At 43.3% G+C, this 24,681-nt stretch overlaps 2 protein-coding genes and 1 pseudogene across 2 annotated transcripts; 1 reads left to right on the plus strand and 2 right to left on the minus strand.

The window, feature by feature from the left end:
- Nucleotides 1-1,230: 1,230 nt before the first annotated feature.
- LOC147987534 (uncharacterized) lies at nucleotides 1,231-2,282 on the minus strand (annotated as a pseudogene).
- Nucleotides 2,283-2,649: 367 nt separating this feature from the next.
- On the minus strand, nucleotides 2,650-4,017 carry LOC147987535 (uncharacterized). Its single transcript, XM_087540367.1, has one exon. The coding sequence runs from the start codon at nucleotides 3,793-3,795 to the stop codon at nucleotides 3,034-3,036; it is 762 nt and encodes a 253-aa protein (XP_087396493.1). The 5' UTR covers nucleotides 3,796-4,017; the 3' UTR covers nucleotides 2,650-3,033.
- A 3,782-nt stretch (nucleotides 4,018-7,799) lies between these two features.
- Nucleotides 7,800-10,445, plus strand: LOC147987536 (putative alpha-glucosidase Os06g0675700). The gene is made up of 2 exons (XM_087540368.1): nucleotides 7,800-7,972; nucleotides 8,300-10,445. The coding sequence occupies exons 1-2, from the start codon at nucleotides 7,815-7,817 to the stop codon at nucleotides 10,413-10,415; spliced, it is 2,274 nt and encodes a 757-aa protein (XP_087396494.1). The 5' UTR covers nucleotides 7,800-7,814; the 3' UTR covers nucleotides 10,416-10,445.
- Nucleotides 10,446-24,681: the final 14,236 nt, after the last annotated feature.

The raw sequence follows: 24,681 nt of genomic DNA on the forward strand, positions 1-24,681 counted from the left end.
GGGACTATAGGCCCTTTTTCTACCAGTGAGACCACATGTTTCCAACAAGATGTTGGCATATTAAAAGTCTGTAGAAGTGGTCACATTATTAGTTTTATTCATTTGATAAAGAATTTAGCTGCACCATTTTGGGTATGTACATGAGGTACTTCGTAAAAATCATACATGCTCGTGAAAGCGGCATTCAAATGGGTTTAATCCATATGGTAGGATAATTTGCTCTTAATTTGATAATTTGAGCAATTAATTTAGGAATTCATGGTTTTGTGGAGGTTAGAGACTCACATAAGATCATTTTTTAGATGTCTATTGATACCATGAATAAATGTCCCAGAAATGGTTGAGTAGTCCACATATATATTCTTGGATGTGTTCAAGAAATTTAAATGGCTACTTTCTGAATTTTAAGATGAGAGTGTCCTAAAAATCAATTTTCTCATGGCATATGTGGTGCACATAAAACCTGATGACTTGAGATTTTTTATTTTTTTTAACTTTTAATTGTGACCAACAAAATGTTCACTAATCTTTCGTATCATCCCAATTTTGGGGTGACCAAGGTGATCATGTCAAGTCTTGAATTTATCAAGACTTTGAAAAATTATTTTATACACAACATAAGGTACAGGTTTGATGTATGTAAAGTATAATCCGGATGAGAATGAAGGGAATTTTTCAAGAGTTTGTTCCTCATATCCGTTGCTTTTTGTTAAAAGAAAAAATTATGTCTTATCCACCTCTAATGTTTTAGATGAAAATTATTAGATCGGATATCTTTGAAACTTATAAGGGTACGAGTATATTCAGGATACAAGAGTGCATTCTGAATTACGATAGGAGTACCCATAGGGAGTGTGAAAGTGGCTCTTCTTGAACCAATAATTGCTTTCTCACTGTAAGAGTTTAGAAGTATGTTGTTTCCCTTTAAATTGTATTAGTTGTAGCACTATCCACTAAACTTAACTCTTATTCAATCGGATTTTTCCCGTAAAAGTTATATAGATAGGAAGAGAATATTTTAGAATAAATCTTATCTTATTCATATATTCATAAAATTACATACAAGGTATTTATATTATAAAATTCTAATATAAATACATTACAATATTATGTCTGATTCACATAATATAATATACGTAGTCTGAAAGACTTTATTCTACTTATTGTTATACAATATATAACATTTTGTAGTATTGAAATAGCTAAATGACACCAACATATTTCCGGAGATTAAGTGAGGTCTCCAAAAACATCTTGGGTGTAACCCACAAGCATGTCTTCATCGAGGATGATATCGTCATTCGGCTTGAATACTTCAATAGCGCTTTGAGAAGGACCGGCTTGAGGGTTATCTTGAATGGTGTTGAAGTGAGCTTCAGTTTTCTTTCCATGAACTTGTTTGCATTTTTGTCCATACTTCATGTATAGATCCACAAGGTGCTTGGGAATTCGGCATTGATTAGTACGATGATTCATGCATCCACACCTTTGACAAGTTTGAGAGCTGTCATTTTGATCATGTTTCTTGAAATGATCTTTCCCCTTAGTTTGACCGTTGGTCTTCTGACCATTATTTTGTTTCCATTTTCCCTTGAATTTTTGGAAATTCCTTTTATGGTTTCCAAATTTACCAGTAAAATGAGCATTAGCATGCGCTTCAGGGATAGGCATGGCACCCGTTGGGCGAGCATTATGATTCTTCATCAGAAGTTCATCATGCTTCTCGGCCTGAAGTAATGTGTATATAAGCTCAGAATACTTTGTGTATTTATGTTGACGATACTGCTGTTGCAATATCCTCATCGAGGGATGGAAAGTGCATAAAGTTTTCTCTATTAAGTCTACATCTGAAACTTGATGATTGCAAAATCTTAGTTTGGAGTTAATTTTATGCACGGCAGAATTATATGCAGAAACGGACTTAAAGTCCTGAAACCTTATAAGAGACCATTCTCTTTGGGCTTCTGGCAATATTACTGCTATTTGTTGGTCATATCTCTCTTTGAGGGAGTCCCATAAAGCTAATGGATTTTCCTCCATTAAATATTCAGTTTTTAAATCAGGATGGAGGTGGTGCCTTATGTAGTGCAATGCTGCATACTTTACCACTTGAGGTATTTCTGGAGCATTTTCGGGGGTGCGAGAATGCAAGGACCAAGGCTATGTCCACTTAAGAATATTTTCATATCCATGGCCCATGATAGATAGTTACTTCCATCTATTTGTAGTTCTTGGAATTCTTTCTTATTGATGTGAGCCCTATTTCCTGCATGTATGATCATGCATTTGATTAATTTTACTTGATAGTAAAATTTATTTTGGTAAACAACAAATATGTTCTAGAGGAACATTTATAATTTGCAAGCCATATATGTGAAGACCATCGAATTTTGATATATTTGGAAGAGCACTATGGAGGTATAAAATGCCTCTGAGTAATAGGCAAAACTGTAAAATACAGTAGAGGCCATTACCTTGTGATTGCACAAATATAATTCAAAGTAATTTTATTTTGGCTTTTTTCTCTCATATTAAAAAGAGAATTTTGCAAGAAAAATATATATCTCTCAAATGCAAAAATAAAATTGTTGTACCAAATAACATGTTATAATATACTAAAACAAATATTAATAAACATGTCATATTACATATATTTGTGGATATAAGGGCTACAGTATAGATTTACAACACCATATATGATTAAAGGACCAACTGAGGGTCCTAAACATAAATTTATAGCACACTTAATATTGCTATAAAGAAGTAAATCTCCAGCTAGGGAATACAAACTGGGAGTACGTCTAATTAGTACGTCTAACTAATATAAACGGGAGTATATTAGTACTACACATCCCGAGTGATAATAGACGTGGCCTGTTTGGTCATGTGGCGTGGCCCATGGTTCTGTCGGCACCGCTGAAGCGTGTAAAAGGAATCGAGGAGGGAGTGGATAAGGTACACCCCAAATCACACATCCACTCTACAATCGCTCGTTCGAGCTCTGCTTCAGGCCGGCGCTTAGGGCCGGCTCCTTTAGCGGCGCGGTGGCCCCCCCGCAGAGGAGGAGGGGGATTGGGCGGCGGCCTCGTGGAGGCTGAGATCTGCGACGCGGCCAGTGAGGCCAAGTGCTTCCGGCGACCAGGTGCCGATGCGGATTCCAGTGGGGCGAGCAGCCACGGCTGATGCAAAGCGACGGAGTGGTACACGGGCTTCCGGCGAGGGCGTCGGGAGTGCGGACTGCGGCGCTGCTTCCTGGTGCTCCTTTTCCTCCACATCCGGTGCTGGGAGGTTGTGGTCGGGGAGCGCTGGGAGAGCGGGCGTTGGCACAGCGGTCTCGATCTCCTCTGTCTTCACCTTCGGCAGCAGGTTGATGACGAAGCCCGACGGTACCGTCTCCATGTCAACCGCAGTTAGCGGCGACGAGAACGGCAGGCGTGGCCCGTACCCGTGGAGCGGGCAGTAGTACATCGTCGGAAATGATGCTGGTGGTGGCGCCGGAAGTTCCTCGTCGCCAAAGTCACGCTCGGGATCGTAGACAAGCCAACCGGCGTTCGGTCCGCCCAGCAGCCACTCCATGGGCGGAACGGTGAACTCCGGCAGGAGTGGCATCAGGTTGTCGGCGTCCGCGCTGACGTTTGAGGCAGAGGCCTCGTCTTCGTATTCTGCGTCGACCATCTGCTCGGCGACGATGTCCGGCATGGCAGCAACTTCTTCGGCTGCGATCTCCGGCACGGCAGCGACTTGTTCGTCAACAACCACTGGTTCGGCAGCGGCCTCTTGTGGTATGAGCGGCATCACTTCCTTGGGCACAACCGTCCTTGTGCCTGGCTCCGGTGTTCCCTTGGAGTGGTTGCACTGCCAGGGCCGGTCCCGAGATTTTGGAGGCCCGGGACGGAGCAAAAACTCGGGGCCCTTTGTATAAACAATAAAATAATAATAGTGGATATATGTATATATAAAATCTTAGCAATGAACACGTGAATGCATCAAAAACAGTATACAGATGAGATAATTATACATGTTATCTTTTAAAAAATTATAACATTCCATGATGCAAAATCACTTATGATGGGGTCGATTTCAATCTAGTTCAATAATTTCTTTTCGATGCATAGCGTTGCCATACCATTTAAACTCTCTTGATTAATTGTTGATCTTAATTAGCTAATTATATCTTTGTAGACCTTCCTCCAACCGATGCGACAATTATATGCACTGTGAATAAGATGATAAGCAATAGAGGTATTAGGATAAAACAAACCCGACTGCCCTAGCGGACTCTAAAATCACAAAGTAGACATTACACCATATGACGAAGTGTTTGTAATCTTTAACTCAGAACAAAAAAAGCAAAATAGGATGTTCATCAACACTAGCAAATTACGCATGTACACCCATTGAAATAATTGAATTATCGAGGCCACTTACATTTTTAACACCGATATTGATGTAATATTTTCCTCTTGTTAAGATTCAGAATTACCATCACTTTGTTTCTCATCCTCCACAATAATCACCAATTCACCGTTTGAAATCAACGAAGAACCAATATTACTCTTGAAATTTTTATCAAGAGCACCTCTCTGATTGTATCAACTCATTCACATATTGCATCTTTCTTCACCGTGCTGGAAATAAATAAATAATGGTAACAAAGGTTGGTCGGTGTCAGCTATGCACTATGGATGCAAAGGATAAATTACTTAATTTAGTACTAAACGTACAGGGGGTAGAGAGATTAGGGGATACCTTGGATGGATTGGATCTGCTTTGGACCTTTGGTGGTAGGGAGTTCACCGATGAGCCTATGACCAACGATGTGCGCTCGGCGAATCGATGATGTCTGTGTGCATGTCCAGCGCCTGAAGGTGGGAGAGAAAGCAGCGTCGGTTCTGGGGATAGAGATCGGCATCGGCGACACGGCGAACTGGCGATCAAATTAGGAACGAAATTAATAGAGAAAAGGACGGCGTAGATCTGGGGATTGCTACACGATGGAATAGGAAAGGACGGCAGTTGACCAAGAATCGCTACGTCGCTTGCATTCACGCCCGGCTACCTCCGTAAGCCACGGCCCATAGTTTGCAATACTAGCCCGTGAGCTACCTGCGAGGGGCCCCTGAATTTTGGGGGCCCGGGGCGGTCGCACCCCCTGCCCCCCCCCCCCCCCCCCCCCCCCTCAGGGCCGGGCCTGTGCACTGCACCTAGCGGTTGCCAGTTTGGTGGCGTCGGCACACCCAGCTGTTGCCATGATGACGACGGCGGAGGCCACCACCAGGGCCGGAGCGGCGTCGGGGCACCCAGCGGTTGCGGCGGCGGAGGCTACAATTCCTGTCCAGGCGGCCATGGCGGCGAGTGCCAAACGCCCGGCGATGGTAAGCAGCAATGCCGAAGTTCTGGCTAGCAAACCTGGGGCGATGGCGTCTTGCGACAAGCCTTGCAAAGGCAAATGCTAGTTCCGGCAAAGTTGCCATCTTCTCACCTGTTTTCTCTGTACTTCTCCTATGCCTATTAGCTCTCTGTTTCAGAGCATGCGTGCGGATAACGTGAGAAGAAATAAGAGATTGAAATGAATGGAGTAGTTTTATTGATATTACTGTTCAGTCTTATATACCATCTAAACAGGCGTGTTACAACGTCGGTTACAATGATTGTGCCTGTTTAAACAGGCATGATGTCCCTTCGCCATACACAGCATATGGACAACGCTAACTGTAGGTAGTTAGCCTATAGGAAATCCTAACTGCTATGCTAGACTAAAACTGACGCTAACATCTTAACTAATAATATTTCCTAACATTTACAACCCCACATCCACGCCCGCTGCAGCATCGTCCTCTCGACTTGTAGTGTGTCAGCCCTTGTTCGTAGCATCCACTCTGGCGCATGTCTTTGCAGCAGCTCTTGTGGCTGCAATTGAGATTGTCGTTTTGGCTTATAATGTTGCACACTGCCATCATACACTTGCTTTTTTTTTTGAAGCTACCACCATACAATTGCTAGAACACCTCACTTTTTGATTCCATGCCACCACAAGCCATGGGCATGCATGGCTGAAAATCTTCACGCCGCAATGCCCTGCATGCGTACGCACGCGTGTGTGTGTGTGAACGCGGTGGTTTGACTGGCTTCAGGCATCTATGCGACGTGAAAATCGGACGGCTAGCTGGGCCCAATTGCACGGCTGGCAAGGCGGTTTAGAAAACATGATTATCATCCGGCTGATTAGTAGTGCTATCGGACTGTTATGAATGGATTTCTAGCTAATCACGAAGCATTATGGGAAGATTGGAGGAAGCTGTACGTGGGGAGAGGGGTTAGGTTTAGGTCACGTGGGATGGATCTCAACCGATCCTCATAATTAGAGAGATCTGAATCGTAATATTTCTGACCTTAAAATCAAGGGTCTACAAGTATCTGATTATAAGATTGTCTCAACCATAATAAGAGAGATCTGAATCGTAATATTTCTGACCTTAAAAAACCAGGTCTGATTAGAAGATTGAATCAAAACTTTCTCCGAGTAGATCTCAGCCATTATAATTCTAGGGTAGATCCCAATCGCTAAAACCAGACCCACCAAACTAATGGCCTTTATTTTCTAATATTCTCTCATTAACATGAGAATTTCAATGTTAGATCTTAACCGTTATAATTCGGACCCACCAAATCAGTGGCCTCTATTTTCAGAGTTTTTGTAATTAAGGTGGGATTTTCTATGAAGTGCCTAATTAGTACTATATAAGTAAAAACCAGGGTCTACTTCTTTTATGATTATAAGACTGAATCAAAAGTTTCTCCGATTAGATCTCAACGATTATAATTCTAGGTTAGATCTAAATCGTTATAAAATCAGATCCACCAAATCAATAGCCTTTATTTTCTAATATTCTCTCATTAACATGAGAATTTCTTTAGGATATCAGCATTAATATACTTTCCTCGTATGGAAAAAGCAATAAAGCTTAACATTGAAATACTACCTATGAAAAGGTAATCTTAGGCACATTTTAAAATCTTTTCAAACATTGAGGATGACTACTAATCTATATAAAGCCAAGCGTCCAATAGTTGTTGACACTCACTTGTGTGGAAGCTGTCTGGTGAGCTTCTCAGGCTCCTCACCTTCCTCATATGCCTACTCCATCATAGCAACGCAGGCTATGACGTTGAGTCGGTCCTCGGGGCGCGGAGCCTATTATTGGCCAATCTGAAACTTGTAGGTGGGACAACGGAGTTCGGTCCTGATGTCAAGAGGCTCGACCTAACTGCAAGGCAAGTGTGCTTGATCTTCATCCTGATCCGAAAGTTTAATTCATCACCTTATCTATACTCTTTCTGAAGTATCATAGGCAGGATTGTTGCACTGTTCGGTTGGAGTTATATGGGTGTGTCTAGGGCACATCTAGATGTGCTCTAGTTATTGCACATCTAAGTGAGTGAATCATGCATAAAGAGGAAAAGAAAAAAGAAAAAAAAATATTCACACGAATCTCAACGTAAGATCAATGACATAGGACTTAGATGTACAATACTTATGGCACATCTAGATGTGCTTTAGCAAAACTGGAGTTATATATACACATTAATAGTTCTTTTATTTTAAAAGAGGTAGTATAGCTGACGTCTGCACATATTGATGCATACACCCTAAGCTAACCGATTTAGTATTAACATGATGGTACAGCCTAGAGACGGATAGCCAACTCCACGTGCACATCACCGACGCCGACCATCCATGATGGGAGGTCCCCCAAGACATCATCCCGCGGCCAACGTCAGTGTCAGAGGATGTTTTGCTCGGATCGCCAGGCATGGACAATGCCACCTTGCCGAGCAGCGCCACCATCTCCAAGGTGTCTTCGGACCTGACCTTCTCCATCCACACGAATCCGTTCCGCTTCACCGTCTCCCGCCGCTCCACCGGTGACATCCTCTTCGACACTTCGGCAACCCTCATCTTCAAGGACCGGTACGTAATAAATAATACTCCTTCGTTTTCTCAAAATAGACCAAGTCATACTTTTTAAAGTGTAACCAAGTTTTTCTATAGAAAAAATATATAAGCATCATGAAATATGTATTTTTTGGACAATATATTCATTTGACACAACAACTGTTTATATATTTCTACAAATAAACTTGACCTAACCTATGAAACGTTGAGTTAATACAAAACTTAGGGGTCTGTTTTATGGCAAGCAGTGAGTACAAGTGTGATGTGTGGTAGGAGCAGTATGTATATTAGCGAGTAGCTAGCCAAGTGATAGATGGGCATGCATGACAATTGGAAATGCAGGTACTTGGAGGTGACGACGGCGCTTCCAGCCGGGCGGGCATCATTGTACGGGTTCGGCGAGCACATGAAACGGACGTTCCGGCTCCAGCCCAATGACACGTTCACGCTGTGGAACGAGGACCTGGAGAGGTCAGACCAACTAGACCGTAACCTCTACGGCTCGCACCCATTCTACATGGATGTGCGCCCTGGCGGCAAAGCGCATGGCGTGCTCCTCCTCAACAGCAATGGCATGGACATACTGTATGGCGGGTCCTACGTCACCTACAAGGTGATCGGCGGCGTGCTCGACTTCTACTTCTTCACCGGCCCCTCCCCGCTTGCCGTGGTTGACCAATACACCCAGTTCATCGGCCGCCCTGCCCCCATGCCATACTGGTCATTCGGGTTCCACCAGTGTAGGTATGGCTACAAGAATGTGGCTGATCTGGAGGAGGTGGTCGCCGGCTACGCCAAGGCCAAGATCCCACTGGAGGGGATCTGGTCAGACATCGACTACATGGACGGCGGCCAGGATTTCACGCTGGATCCGATCAACTTCCCGATGAGCCGTCTCCGGCCGTTTGTCGACCGGCTCCACAGCAACGGCCAAAAGTATGTGGTCATCATAGACCCGGAGATCAAAAGACAAGCAACGCCTAACGAGGACTTTTTCCTCAAGAGAAACGGCACCAACGTGGTGGGCAGGGTGTGGCCAGGCGAGGTGTACTTCCCGGACTTCATCAACCCACGCGCCGTGGAGTACTGGGCGCAGAAGATCTCCGAGTTCCGGCGGACCATCCCCGTAGACGGGCTGTGGTGCGACATGAACGAGCCCTCCAACTTCGGGGCCTGGCAGCCGCTCAACGCGCTGGACGACCCACCATACCACATCAACAATTCCGGCACGCATCGTCCCCTCAACAACCAAACCGTGCCGGTCTCCACTGTGCACTACAATGGCGTGTCCGAGTACGACGCGCACAACCTCTTCGGCCTCTTCGAGGCACGTGCCACGCATGCCGCACTGCTCAAGGACACGGCACGCCGCCCCTTCGTGCTCAGCCGCTCCACCTTCCCCGGAGCGGGACGGTACGCGGCGCACTGGACCGGCGACAATTCCGCGCGGTGGGACGAGCTTGCCAACTCCATCAACACTATGCTCAGCTTTGGCCTCTTTGGCATCCCCATGGTCGGCGCCGACCTATGCGGCTTCAGGGGTAACACAAGCCAGGAGCTCTGCAGCCGCTGGATCCAGCTCGGTGCATTCTACCCGTTCGCGAGGGCGCACACGGAGAGAACCACCGAACGACGAGAGCTCTATGTGTGGGAGTCGACGGCGCAGTCGGCGAGGAAAGCGTTCGGGACGCGGCACCGGATGCTCCCCTACATGTACACGCTCATGTACGAGGCGCACACAACAGGGGCGCCCATCGCCCGCCCGCTCTTCTTCTCCTACCCGCAGGACGCCGACACCTACGGCGTGGACAAGCAGTTCCTGCTCGGGCGCGGCGTGCTTGTATCTCCGGTGCTACAGCCGGGTGCCACCACCGTCGACGCCTATTTCCCGGCGGGCCGGTGGTTTAGTCTCTATGACCACAACTACCCCCTCACCGTCGCCACACGGACCGGCAAGCGTGTTACACTTCAGGCGCCAGTGGACTCGGCTAACGTGCACCTGGCCGGCGGCAACATCCTACCATTGCAGCAGCCGGCGCTGACCACGTCCGCCGCACGGCAAGGCGAGTTTCACCTCCTTGTGGCGCTCACGGAGAACGGCACAGCCAGTGGGGAGCTATTCTTGGATGACGGCGAGTCCATGGAGATGGGCGGGGTGGGAGGCAAGTGGACCCTGGTGAAATTTAGCTGCAGCACGGAGGAGAGCAAGGGTATCATCACGACCACGGTGAGTTCCCATGTGGTGCAGAACTCATACGCGCCGAGTCGGGCGCAGGTCATCGGCAACGTGGTCTTTATGGGGCTCCAGTCGCCAGCAAAAGGGTTCACTATCTATGTGAACAACGTTGAGCTCAAGGCAGCCCGCACCAAGTCCCGGACGAGTGGAGCGTTTAGCGTCAGTGGCCTGTCGGTGGCCATTGGAAAGGAGTTCCAGATCAAGGTCGTCATGTCCCATTAACATTGATACCATTTTTGCATAATTATTGTATGTCTGAAGTTCTGAATAAAAGTTTTGAGAAATTTGAATTTTGTTATGGTTTGAGATTTCTAAACATCTTACATTATTTATTGTCCTTGGTCGTTTATCTACCATCTTCCACTCATCTCAGAGAAGCAAATCCGTATATATTTAACTTACTCCCTAAGACGGTTAATCACAAGTTCCATCTTGATCTGAAATTGCTCCTTCACCTTTTTTTTAGGGGATTTTTTTTTTGGCAAACAACAACCCTCAAAAGAGGGTTCCAGATTTTATTATTAGCATCCAAGACAATGTACAGCGATCAAGTTCCCTCTAGGAAAAGAAATGGCCTCAAGAGCCATTTTTTAGTCACATCCTGCTCCTTTACTGCAAAGAAAGCTATAACTAGAAGGAGATTTAGAAAAATATGCCCTTTTTGCAAGATTATGAGCAATCAGATTGTTGATCCTTGGAATGTGCTCAATCCTGTAACAAGCAAGACCAGAAACCAGATTGAAGAAATCAGCAAGAGTGGGTCGTAAGTTCCAGTGTCCAGGATTTTGAATCAGATCCTTTGCTTTCACCGCCTCCACTAATGTCCTGCGGTCAGATAGGAAATAGACAGAGCTCCAATTCAAATACTTGACAGTTTCAGCCGCCAGAAGAAGCCCAAGTGCTTCAGCCTGCTGAACAAAACAAACATTCCTAGCAATAACTTGAATAAATATGGAATGATTCCTTGATTCGTCCCGTAGAAATACTCCGAAAGATGCTTTATCTTGGCTAACTATAGGATTGTATGTAGCATCAATATATGCTATGAAACATGCATGATGAAAATTCAGCTTCCTGTCAATATCATTGCTATTGGCTTCCATATTAGCAATCCTCTTATCTTCCAACTCATCCTCCAATATGCACCTGCATTAAGCATCGATTTGGTAGCGTATATAACCAAAATTGGACTCCAATTTTTCTTATTCAATAGAAGATCACTTCTAGCTTTCCAAATATTCCACAAAGTAGTAAAGATGATCTCTGAGCTTAAATCTAGATGAAGGCTAGAAAAAATGAAGTTGATGACATCCGAAGGATATAAGCTATGATCTACCATATCCGATTTAAAGCCTAATTTCAACCAAACCGATTTAGAGAAATTGCATAAAAAGAACAGAAACATATCCGATTCAACCTGGCCACACCTACAACATTCTTTCTTTATATGTTTTGAAAATCTAGAAACTCTTAACCCTGAAGCAATAGCTCTTCTAATAAGTCACCAAGCAAATGTTTTAACTCTAGGAGACAAAGTTTTTTTTTCGAACCTAGTTAAGAATAGCTATCTCCTGGTTGGTCACAATAGGTCTTTGGTTCATCGCATTATCCTGGGTATCCTGCATCAAAACTTTGTAAGCACTTTTAGTAGTACATTTTGCATTTGGAGTCTGAATCCAGGACAAGGTATCATCAAGCTCAGCATTTATGACAGGAGTATTTAAAACATCATTTTAAAAGTATCATCAAAATAGGCACTGACCTTATCTTCATCCCAAACTTCAGAATTAGGTTTCCAAAGATGACTAATGATGTTTGTTCAAGGACCATTTAGGTTGGGCTTGAGATGATCATAATTTTTTTCCCATCTTTTGCACCAAGGATTGTCTCAGATGGAAGTGTTTCCTTTAGCAATTTTTATGTTACAAAAATTAATAATATCAGGAAGAACTTTAATAAAGGAGGTCCAGAATGCAGATTTGGGGGAATAAATATTATTTTTCCATATGGTAGAGTTACGAAAATATTTTTCTTTATGAACCTTAGCAATTAAAGGGGAGGGATTATTAATGATATTCCAAGCCATATTAGTAATCAAGGATTCGTTCATAATGGCTAAATTCCTAAAGCTCAATCCTCCTTTATGCATAGGTCTATAAATATCATCCCAAGCTCTAAAGAAAATAGGCTTTGCCTTGTCATCCTTCTGAATTCCCATCCACGAAAATTTTCTAACAATGGAAGTGAGTTTTTTTATGATGGACTTGCTTAAGAGGATATTGGACATATAGTAAACCGGCAAGGAAGCAAAGACCGATTTGATAAGAGTAAGCCTTCCTGCATGAGAGAGCCTACTAGCCTTGCAAATGTTAAGTTTGGATTTAAACTTATTAATAATAAAGCTATAAGCTGTTGCCATATTCCTACCCGGAAGAATAAGAGGATGTACTAGATGAATAGTGTTAAGATCGATATCCAAAGAAGGAAATATATTTTTATATAACTTCTAAGGTCGTTGTCTGTATTCCTCCTAAATAAGATTGATGATTTGTTCCAGTTGGGAGTTTGACCCGAAGCTTCGCAAAATTGGTTAATGATGTGAGCAATAGTATATGTTGAAAATATGAGCAAGTTACTATGAGATTTAATCCAAATAAGCCGTACTACAAAGACTTAAATATCTTGCACACCTTTCCTTCCTGACCAGGTACTACAAAACCATCTGGCTTATCCACGTAAATTTCCTCCTTCAACTCTCCATTGAGGAATCGGTCTTAATGTCCATTTGATGAACGAGAAGACCATGTGAAGCAGCCAGTGATAGTAGCACCCGAATAGTGGTCAGTCTAGCCACAGGTGAGTAAGTATCAAAGAAGTCTTCACCTTCTGTCGGTGTCAAAACCGGCGGATCTCGGGTAGGGGGTCCCGAACTGTGCGTCTAAGGCGGATGGTAACAGGAGGCAGGGAACACGATGTTTTACCCAGGTTCGGGCCCTCTTGATGGAGGTAAAACCCTACGTCTTGCTTGATTAATATTGATGATATGGGTAGTACAAGAGTTTATCTACCACGAGATCGGAGAGGCTAAACCCTAGAAGCTAGCCTATGGTATGATTGTATGTTGTCCTACGGACTAAAACCCTCCGGTTTATACAGACACCGGAAAGGGCTAGGGTTACACAAGGTCGGTTACAAAGGAGGAGATATACATATCCGTATTGCCTAGCTTGCCTTCCACGCTAAGTAGAGTCCCATCCGGACACGAGACGAAGTCTTCAATCTTGTATCTTCATAGTCCAACAGTCCGGCCAAAGGATATAATCCGGTTGTCCGGAGACCCCCTAATCCAGGACTCCCTCACCTTCTTTTTGGGTATAACCCTTAGCCACAAGCCGTGCCTTGTACTTTTCAATCGTACCATCAGGTCTAAACTTCTTCTTGAGCACCCACTTACATCCTACAGGTTTGCACCCATAAGGACGGTCAGTGAACTCCCAGGTTCCGTTAGCTAAGATGGGATCAATCTCCCTACGAACAGCTTCCTTCTAGTAGTCGGCATCAGAAGATGCGTAGGCTTGTGAAATAGTCTTGGGTGTGTCATCTACGAGGTAAACAATGAAATCATCACCAAAGAACTTTGCAGTCCTCTGTCTCTTACTTCTTACAGGAGTTTCATTGTCACCCTCAACAGGATTCTCAACGTGCTCCATCGCAATGGTGGGTTCTGGAATTACAGCGAATTCCTCCCTAGATGGAGTAGGTATCTCCTAATTTGATGAACTCGACATATACTTCATAGGAAATATGTCCTCAAACAAAGTTGCATCATTCGACTCCATAATCGTGCCAACATGGATGTCGGATACCTCAGATTTTATTATCAAAAATCTATAGCCAATGCTATGAAAAGCATAGCCCAGAAGAACACAATCCATGGTTTTGAAGGTAATATGCCCTAGAGGCAATAATAAAGTTATTATTTATTTCCTTATATCATGATAAATGTTTATTATTCATGCTAGAATTGTATTAACCGGAAACATAATATTTGTGTGGATACATAGACAAACAGAGTGTCACTAGTATGCCTCTACTTGACTAGCTCGTTGATCAAAGATGGTTATGTTTCCTAGCCATTGACATGAGTTGTCATTTGATTAACAGGATCACATCATTAGGAGAATAATGTGATTGACTTGACCCATTCCGTTAGCTTAGCACTCGATCGTTTAGTACGCTGCTATTGCTTTCTTCATGACTTATACATGTTCCTATGACTATGAGATTATGCAACTCCCGTTTACCAGAGGAACGCTTTGTGTGCTACCAAATGTCACAACGTAACTGGGTGATTATAAAGGTGCTCTACAGGTGTCTCCGAAGGTACTTGTTGGGTTGGCGTATTTCGAGATTAGGATTTGTCACTCCGATTGTTGGAGAGGTATCTCTGGGCCCTCTCGGTAATGCACATCACATGCAAGGCTTAAGTGATGTGCATTACCGAGAGGGCCCAGAGATACCTCTCCAACAATCGGAGTGACAAATCCTTATCTCGAAATACGCCAACCCAACATGTACCTTTGGAGACACCTGTAGAGCTCCTTTATAATCACCCAGTTATGTTGTGACATTTGGTAGCACACAAAGTGTTTCTCCGGTAAACGGGAGTTGCATAATCTCATAGTCATAGGAACATGTATAAGTCATGAAGAAAGCAATAGCAACATACTAAACGATCGAGTGCTAAGCTAACGGAATGGGTCAAGTCAATCACATCATTCTCCTAATGATGTGATCCCGTTAATCAAATAACAACTCTTTGTCTATGGTTAGGAAACATAACCATCTTTGATTAATGAGCTAGTCAAGTAGAGGCATACTAGTGACACTCTGTTTGTCTATGTATTCACACATGTATTATGTTTCCGGTTAATACAATTCTAGCATGAATAATAAACATTTATCATGAAATAAGGAAATAAATAATAATTTTATTATTGCCTCTAGGGCATATTTCCTTCAGTCTCCCACTTGTACTAGAGTCAATAATCTAGTTCACATCGCCATGTGATCTAACATCAATAGTTCACATCTTTATGTGGTTAACACCCATAGTTCACATCGATATGTGACCAACACCCAAAGGGTCTATTAGAGTCAGTAATCTAGTTCACATTGCTATGTGATTAACACCCAAAGAGTACTAAGGTGTGATCATGTTTTGCCTGTGAGACAAGTGTAGTCAACGGGTCTGCCATATTCAGATCCGTAAGTATTTTGCAATTTTCTATGTCTACAATGCTTTGCGCGGAGCTACTTTAGCTAATTGCTCCCACTTTCAATATGTATCCAGATGAAGATTAAGAGTCATCCGGATCAGTGCCAAAACTTGTATCGACGTAACCCTTTTACGACGAACCTTTTGTCACCTCCATAATCGAGAAACATATCCTTATTCCACTAAGGATAATTTTGACCGCTGTCCAGTGATCTACTCCTAGATCACTATTGTACTCCCTTGCCAAAATTAGTGTAGGGTATATAATAGGTCTGGTACACAGCATGACATACTTTATAGAACCTATGGCCAAGGCATAGGGAATGACTTTCATTCTCATTCTATTTTCTGCCGTGGTCGGGCTTTGAGTCTTACTCAATTTCACACCTTGTAACACAGGCAAGAATTCTTTCTTTGACTGTTCCATTTTGAACTACTTCAAAATCTTGTCAAGATATGTACTCATTGAAAAAAACTTATCAAGCGTCTTGATCTATCTCTATAGATCTTGATGCTCAATATGTAAGCAGCTTCACCGAGGTTTTCTTTGAAAAAAATCCTTTCAAACACTCCTTTATGCTTTGCAGAATAATTCTACATTATTTCCGGTCAACAATATGTCATACACATATACTTATCAGAAATGCTGTAGTGCTCCCACTCACTTTCTTGTAAATACAGGCTTCACCGCAAGCCTGTATAAAACTATATGCTTTGATCAACTTACCAAAGCGTATATTCCAATTCCAAGATGCTTGCACCAGTCCATAGATGGATCACTGGAGCTTGCATATGTTGTTAGCACCTTTAGGATTGACAAAACCTTCTGGTTGCATCATATACAACTCTTCTTTAAATCCATTAAGGAATGTAGTTTTGTTTATCCATTTGCCAGATTTCATAAAAATACGGCAATTGCTAACATGATTTGGACAGACTTAAGCATCGCTACGAGTGAGAAAATTTCATCGTAGTCAACACCTTGAACTTTGTCAAAAACCTTTTTCGACAAGTCTAGCTTTGTAGATAGTAACACTACTATCAGCATCCGTCTTCCTCTTGAAGATCCATTTATTTTCTATGGCCTGCCGATCATCGGGCAAATCCATCAAAGTCCATACTTTGTTCTCATACATGGATCCTATCTCAGATTTCATGGCCTCAAGCCATTTTGCGGAATCTGGGCTCATCATCGCTTCCTCACAGTTTGTAGGTTCGTCATGGTCAAGTAGAATGACCTCCAGAACAAGATTACCGTACCACTCTGGTGCGGATCTCACTCTGGTTAACCTACGAAATTCGGTAGTAACTTGATCTGAAGTTACATGATCATCATCATTAGCTTCCTCACTAATCGGTCTAGTAGTCATAGGAACAGATTTCTGTGATGAACTACTTTCCAATAAGGGAGCAGGTACAGTTACCTCATCAAGTTCTACTTTCCTCCCACTCACTTCTTTCGAGAGAAATTCCTTCTCTAGAAAGGATCCATTCAAAGCAACGAATATCTTGCCTTCGGATCTGCGATAGAAGGTGTACCCAACATTTTCTTTTGGGTATCCTATGAAGACGCACTTCTCCGATTTGGGTTTGAGCTTATCAGGTTGAAACTTTTTCTTATAAGCATCGCAACCCCAAACTTTAAGAAACGACAACTTTGGTTTCTTGCCAAACCACAGTTCAGATTGTGTCGTCTCAACGGACTTAGATGGTGCCCTTTTTAACGTGAATGCAGCTGTCTTTAATGCATAATCCCAAAACGATATTGGTAAATTGGTAAGAAACATCATAGATTGTACTATATCCAATAAAGTACGGTTATGACGTTCGGACACACCATTATGCTGTGGTGTTCCAGGTGGCATGAGTTTGTGAAACTATTCCACATTGTTTTAATTGAAGACCAAACTCGCAACTCAAATATTTGTCTCCGCGATCAGATCGTAGAAACTTTATTTTCTTGTCACGATTATTTTCCACTTCACTATGAAATTCTTTGAACTTTTCAAATGTTTCAGACTTATGTTTGATCAAGTTGATATACCCATATCTGCTCAAATCATCTGTGAAGGTCAGAAAATAATGATACCTGCTGCAAGCCTTAATATTCATCGGACCACATACATCAGTATGTATGATTTCCAACAAATCTGTTGCTTGCTTCATTGTTTCGGAGAATGGCGTTTTAGTCATCTTGCCCAAGAGGAATGGTTCGCAAGCATCAAATGATTCATAATCAAGTGATTCCAAAATCCCATCAGCATGGAGTTTTTTCATGCGCTTTACACCAATATGACTTAAACAGCAGTGCCACAAATAAGTTGCACTATCATTATTAACTTTGCATCTTTTGGCTTCAATATTATGAATATGTGTATTATTACGATCGAGGTCCAACGAACCATTTTCATTGGGTGTGTAACCATATACGGTTTTATTCTTGTAAACAGAACAACAATTTATTCTCTTACTTAAATGAATAACCGTATTGCAATAAATATGATCAAATCATATTCATGCTCAACACCAAATAACACTTATTTAGGTTCCACACTAATCCCGAAAGTATAGGGAGTGTGCGATGATGATCATATCAATCTTGGAACTATTTCCAACACTCATCGTCACTTCACCCTTAACTAGTTTCTGTTCATTCTGCAACTCCCGTTTCGAGTTACTATTCTTAGCAACCGAACTAGTATCAAATACTGAGGGGTTGCTATAAACACTAGTAAAGTACACATCAATAATCATGTATATCAAATATACTTATGTTCACTTTGCCATCCTACTTATCCGCCAATCACTTGGGGTAGTTCCGCTTCCAGTGACCAGTCCCTTTGCAGTATAAGCACTCAGTCTCAGGCTTAGGTCCAGACTTGGGTTTCTTCACTTGAGCAGCAACTTGCTTGCTGTTCTTCTTGAAGTTCCCCTTTTTCCCTTTGCCCTTTTCTTGAAACTAGTGATCTTGTCAACCATCAATACTTGATGCTCTTTCTTGATTTCTACCTTCATCGATTTCATCATCATGAAAAGCTCGGGAGTCGTTTTCGTCATCCCTTGCATACTATAGTTCATCATGAAGTTCTACTAACTTGGTGATGGTGACTAGAGAATTCTGTCAATCACTATCTTATCTGGAAGATTAACTCCCACTTGATTCAAGCGATTGTAGTACCCAGACAATCTGAGCACATGCTCACTAGTTGAGCGATTCTCCTCCATCTTTTAGCTATAGAACTTGTTGGAGAATTCATATCTCTCAACTCGGGTATTTGCTTGAAATATTAACTTCAACTCCTGGAACATATCATATGGTCCATGATGTTCAAAACATTTTTGAAGTCCCAATTCTAAGCCGTTTAAGCATGGTGCACTAAACTATCAAGTAGTAATCATATTTAGCTAACCAAACGTTCATAACGTCTGCATCTGCTCTTGCAATAGGTCTGTCACCTAGTGGTGCATCAAGGACATAATTCTTCTGTGCAGCAATGAGGATAAACCTCAGATCACGGATCCAATCCACATCATTGCTACTAACATCTTTCAACATAATTTTCTCTAGGAACATATCAAAATAAACACAGGGAAGCAACAACGCGAGCTATTGATCTACAACATGATTTGCAAAATACTACCAGGACTAAGTTCATGATAAATTTAAGTTCAATTAATCATATTACTAAAGAACTCCCACTTAGATAGACTTCCCTCTAATCCTCTAAGTGATCACATGATCCAAATCAACTAAACCATGTCCGATCATCATGTGAGATGGAGTAGTTTCATTGGTGAACATCACTATGTTGATCATATCTACTATATGATTCACGCTCGACCTTTCGGTCTCCGTGTTCCGAGGCCATATCTGTATATGCTTGGCTCGTCAAGTATAACCTGAGTATTCCGCGTGTGCAATTGTTTTGCACCCGTTGTATTTGAACGTAGAGCGTATCACACCCGATCATCACGTGGTGTCTCAGCACGAAGAACTTCCGCAACGGTGCATACTCAGGGAGAACACTTATACCTTGATAATTTAGTGAGGGATCATCTTATAAAGCTACCGTCGAACTAAGAAAAATAAGATGTATAAAAGATAAACATCACATGCAATCAAAATATGTGACATGATATGGCCATCATCATCTTGTGCCTTTGATCTCCATCGTCACCGGCATGACACCATGATCTCCATCATCTTGATCTATATCAATGTGTCGTCACATGGTCGTCTCGCCAACAATTGCTCTTGCAACTATTGCTATCACATAGCGATAAAGTAAAGCAATTATTTGGCGCTTGCATCTTATGCAAATAGAGAGACAACCATAAGGCTTCAGCCAGTTGCCGATAACTTCAATCAAAACATGATCATCTCATACAACAACTTATATCTCATCACGTCTTGACCATATCACATCACAACATGCCCTGCAAAAATAAGTTAGACGTCCTCTACTTTGTTGTTGCAAGTTTTACGTGGCTGCTACTCGGCTTAGCAAGAACCAATCTTTACCTACGCATCAAACCACAACGATAGTTTGTCAAGTTGGTGCTGTTTTAACCTTCGCAAGGACCGGGCGTAGCCACACTCAGTTCAACTAAAGTTGGAGAAACTGATAGCTGCTTGCCACCTGTGTGCAAAGCACGGCGGTAGAACCAGTCTCGCGTAAGCGTACGCGTAATGTCGGTCTGGGCCGCTTCATCCAACAATACCGCCGAACCAAAGTATGACATGCTGGTAAGCAGTATGACTTATATCGCCCACAACTCACTTGTGTTCTACTCAGGCATATAACATCAAACCATAAAACCTGGCTCGGATGCCACTGTTAGGAAACGTAGTAATTTCAAAAAATTTCCTACGCACACGCAAGATCATGGTGATGCATAGCAACGAGAGGGGAGAGTGTGATCTACGTACCCTTGTAGACCGACAGCGGAAGCGTTAGTACAACGCGGTTGATGTAGTCGTACGTCTTCACGGCCCGACCGATCAAGCACCGAAACTACCGCACCTCCGAGTTTTAGCACACGTTCAGCTCGATGATGATCCCCGGACTCCGATCCAGCAAAGTGTCGTGGAAGAGTTCCGTCAGCACGACGGCGTGGTGATGATCTTAATGTACTACCGTCGCAGGGCTTTGCCTAAGCACCGCTACAATATTATCGAGGATTATGGTGGAAGGGGGCACCGCACACGGCTAAGAATATGATCACGTGGATCAACTTGTGTATCTAGGGGTGCCCCCTGCCCCCGTATACAAAGGAGTGGAGGAGGGGAGGGCCGGCCCTCTTTATGGCGCGCCCTAGGGGAGTCCTACTCCCACCGGGAGTAGGATTCCCCCTTTCCTAGTCCAACTAGGAGTCCTTCCATGTAGTAGGAGTAGGAGACAAGGAAGGGGAAGAGGGAAGAGAAGGAAGGAGGGGGCGCAGCCCCTCCCCCTAGTCCAATTCGGACTAGGCCTTGGGGGGGCGCGCGGCCTGCCTCTCCCTCTCCCCTAAAGCCCAATAAGGCCCATATACTTCTTCTCCCGTATTCCCGTAATTCTCCGGTTCTCCGAAAAATACCCGAACCACTCGGAACCTTTCCGATGCCCGAATATAGTCGTCCAATATATCGATGTTTACGTCTCGACCATTTCGAGACTCCTCGTCATGTCCCCGATCTCATCTGGGACTCCGAACTCCTTCGGTACATCAAAACTCATAAACTCATCATGTAACTGTCATCGAAACCTTAAGCGTGCGGACCCTACGGGTTCGAGAACAATGTAGACATTACCGAGACACGTCTCCGGTCAATAACCAATAGCGGAACCTGGATGCTCATAGTGGCTCCTACATATTCTACGAAGATCTTTATCGGTCAGACCGCATAACAACATACGTTGTTCCCTTTGTCATCGGTATGTTACTTGCCCGAGATTCGATCGTTGGTATCTCAATACCTAGTTCAATCTTGTTACCGGCAAGTCTATTTACTCGTTCCGTAATACATCATCTCGCAACTAACTCATTAGTTGCAATGCTTGCAAGGATTATGTGATGTGCATTACCGAGAAGGCCCAGAGATACCTCTCTGACAATCGGAGTGACTAATCCTAATCTCGAAATACACCAACCCAACATGTACCTTTGGAGACACCTGTAGAGCTCCTTTATAATCACCCAGTTACGTTGTGACGTTTGGTAGCACACAAAGTGTTCCTCCGGTAAACGGGAGTTGCATAATCTCATAGTCATAGGAACATGTATAAGTCATGAAGAAAGCAATAGCAACATACTAAACGGACGAGTGCTAAGCTAACGGAATGGGTCAAGTCAATCACATCATTCTCCTAATGATGTGATCCCGTTAATCAAATAACAACTCTTTGTCTATGGTTAGGAAACATAACCATCTTTGATTAACGAGCTAGTCATGTAGAGGCATACTAGTGACACTCTGTTTGTCTATGTATTCACACATGTATTATGTTTCCGGTTAATACAATTCTAGCATGAATAATAAACATTTATCATGAAATAAGGAAATAAATAATAAATTTATTATTGCCTCTAGGGCATATTTCCTTCACATATCACATCACAACATGCCCTGCAAAAACAAGTTAGACGTCCTCTACTTTGTTGTTGCAAGTTTTACGTGGCTGCTACGGGCTTAAGCAAGAACCAATCTTACCTACGCATCAAAAACACAACGATAGTTTGTCAAGTTGGTGCTGTTTTAACCTTCGCAAGGACCGAGCATAGCCACACTCGGTTCAATTAAAGTTGGAGAAACTGACACCCGTCAGCCACCTGTGTGCAAAGCACGTCGGTAGAACCAGTCTCGCGTAAGCGTACGCGTATTGTCGGTCCTGGCCGCTTCATCCAACAATACCGCCAAACCAAAGTATGACATGCTGGTAAGCAGTATGACTTATATCGCCCACAACTCACTTGTGTTCTACTCAGGCATATAACATCAAACCATAAAACCTGGCTCGGATGCCACTGTTAGGAAACGTAGTAATTTCAAAAAATTTCCTACGCACACGCAAGATCATGGTGATGCATAGCAACGAGAGGGGAGAGTGTGATCTACGTACCCTTGTAGACCGACAGCGGAAGCGTTAGTACAACGCGATTGATGTAGTCGTACGTCTTCACGGCCCGACCGATCAAGCACTGAAACTACGACACCTCTGAGTTCTAGCACACGTTCAGCTCGATGACGATCCCCGGACTCCGATCCAGCAAAGTGTCGGGGATGAGTTCCGTCAGCACGACGGCGTGGTGACGATCTTGATGTTCTACCGTCGCAGGGCTTCGCCTAAGCACCGCTACAATATTATCGAGGATTATGGTGGAGGGGGGCACCGCACACGGCTAAGAGATCAATGATCAATTGTTGTGTCTATGGGGTGCCCCCTGCCCCCGTATATTAAGGAGTGGAGGAGGGGGCCGGCCAAGCAGGGTGGCGCGCCCTAAGGGGGAGTCCAACTCCCACAGGGAGTAGGACTCCCCTTTTTCCTATTAGGAGTAGGAGAGGGAAGGAAGAGGAAGGAGGGAGGAAGGAAAGGGGGGCCGGCCCCCCTCCCAATTCGGATTGGGCTTGGGGGGGGGCGCCCCCTCCCTTGCTCCTTTCCCCTCCTTTCCACTAAGGCCCAATAAGGCCCATATACCTCCCAGGGGCGTTCCGATAACCTCCCGGTGATCCGGTATTGTCCCAATCTCACCCGGAACCTTTCTGGTGTCCAAATATAGTCGTCCAATATATCAATCTTTTTGTCTCGACCATTTCGAAACTCCTCGAAAGTTTGTGATCACATCCGAGACTCCGAACAACCTTCGGTACATCAAAATATATAAACTCATAATGAAACTGTCATCGTAACGTTAAGCGTGCGGACCCTACGGGTTCGAGAACAATGTAGACATGACCGAGACACGTCTCCGGTCAATAACCAATAGCGGAACCTGGATGCTCATATTGGCTCCTACATATTCTACGAAGATCTTTATCGGTCATACCGCATAACAACATACGTTTGTTCCCTTTGTCATCGGTATGTTACTTGCCCGAGATTCGATCGTCGGTATCTCAATACCTAGTTCAATCTCATTACCGACAAGTCTCTTTACTCGTTCTATAATACATCATCTTGCAACTAACTTATTAGTTGCATTGCTTGCAAGGCTTAAGTGATGTGCATTACCGAGAGGGTCCAGAGATACCTCTCCGACAATCGGAGTGACAAATCCTAATCTTGAAATACGCCAACCCAACAAGTACCTTCGGAGACACTTGTAGAGCACCTTTATAATCACCCAGTTACGTTGTGACGTTTGGTGGCACACAAAGTGTTCCTCCGGTAAACGGGAGTTGCATAATCTCATAGTCATAGGAACATGTATAAGTCATGAAGAAAGCAATAGCAACAAACTAAACGATCAAGTGCTATGCTAACGGAATGGGCCAAGTCAATCACATCATTCTCCTAATGATGTGATCCCGTTAATCAAATGACAACTCAAGTCTATGGTTAGGAAACATAACCATCTTTGATCAACGAGCTAGTCAAGTAGAGGCATACTAGTGACACTCTGTTTGTCTATGTATTCACACATGTATTATGTTTCCGGTTAATACAATTCTAGCATGAATAATAAACATTTATCAAGATATAAGGAAATAAATAATAGCTTTATTATTGCCTCTAGGGCATATTTCCTTCACTTACATCCTACAGGTTTGCACCCATAAGGACGGTCAGTGATCTCCCAGGTTCCGTTAGCTAAGATGGAATCAATCTCGCTACGAACAGCTTCCTTCTAGTAGTCGGCATCAGGAGATGCGTAGGCTTGTGAAATAGTCTTGGGTGTGTCATCTACGAGGTACACAATGAAATCATCACCAAAGGACTTTGTAGTCCTCTTTCTCTTACTTCTTACAGGAGTTTCATTGTCACCCTCAACAGGATTCTCAACGTGCTCCATCAAAATGGTGGGTTCTGGAATTACAACGAATTCCTCACTAGATGGAGTAGGTATCTCCTGATTTGATGAACACGACATATACTTCATAGGAAATATGTCCTCAAACAAAGTTGCATCATTTGACTCCATAATCGTACCAACATGCATGTCGGATACCTCAGATTTTATTATCAAAAATCTATAGCCAATGCTATGAAAAGCATAGCCCAGAAGAACACA

Source organism: Triticum urartu, chromosome 2A (genome assembly GCF_056163025.1).
Source record: "Triticum urartu cultivar PI428250 chromosome 2A, HENAU_Tu73, whole genome shotgun sequence".
In the NCBI taxonomy this organism is placed as follows: Eukaryota; Viridiplantae; Streptophyta; class Magnoliopsida; order Poales; family Poaceae; genus Triticum; species Triticum urartu.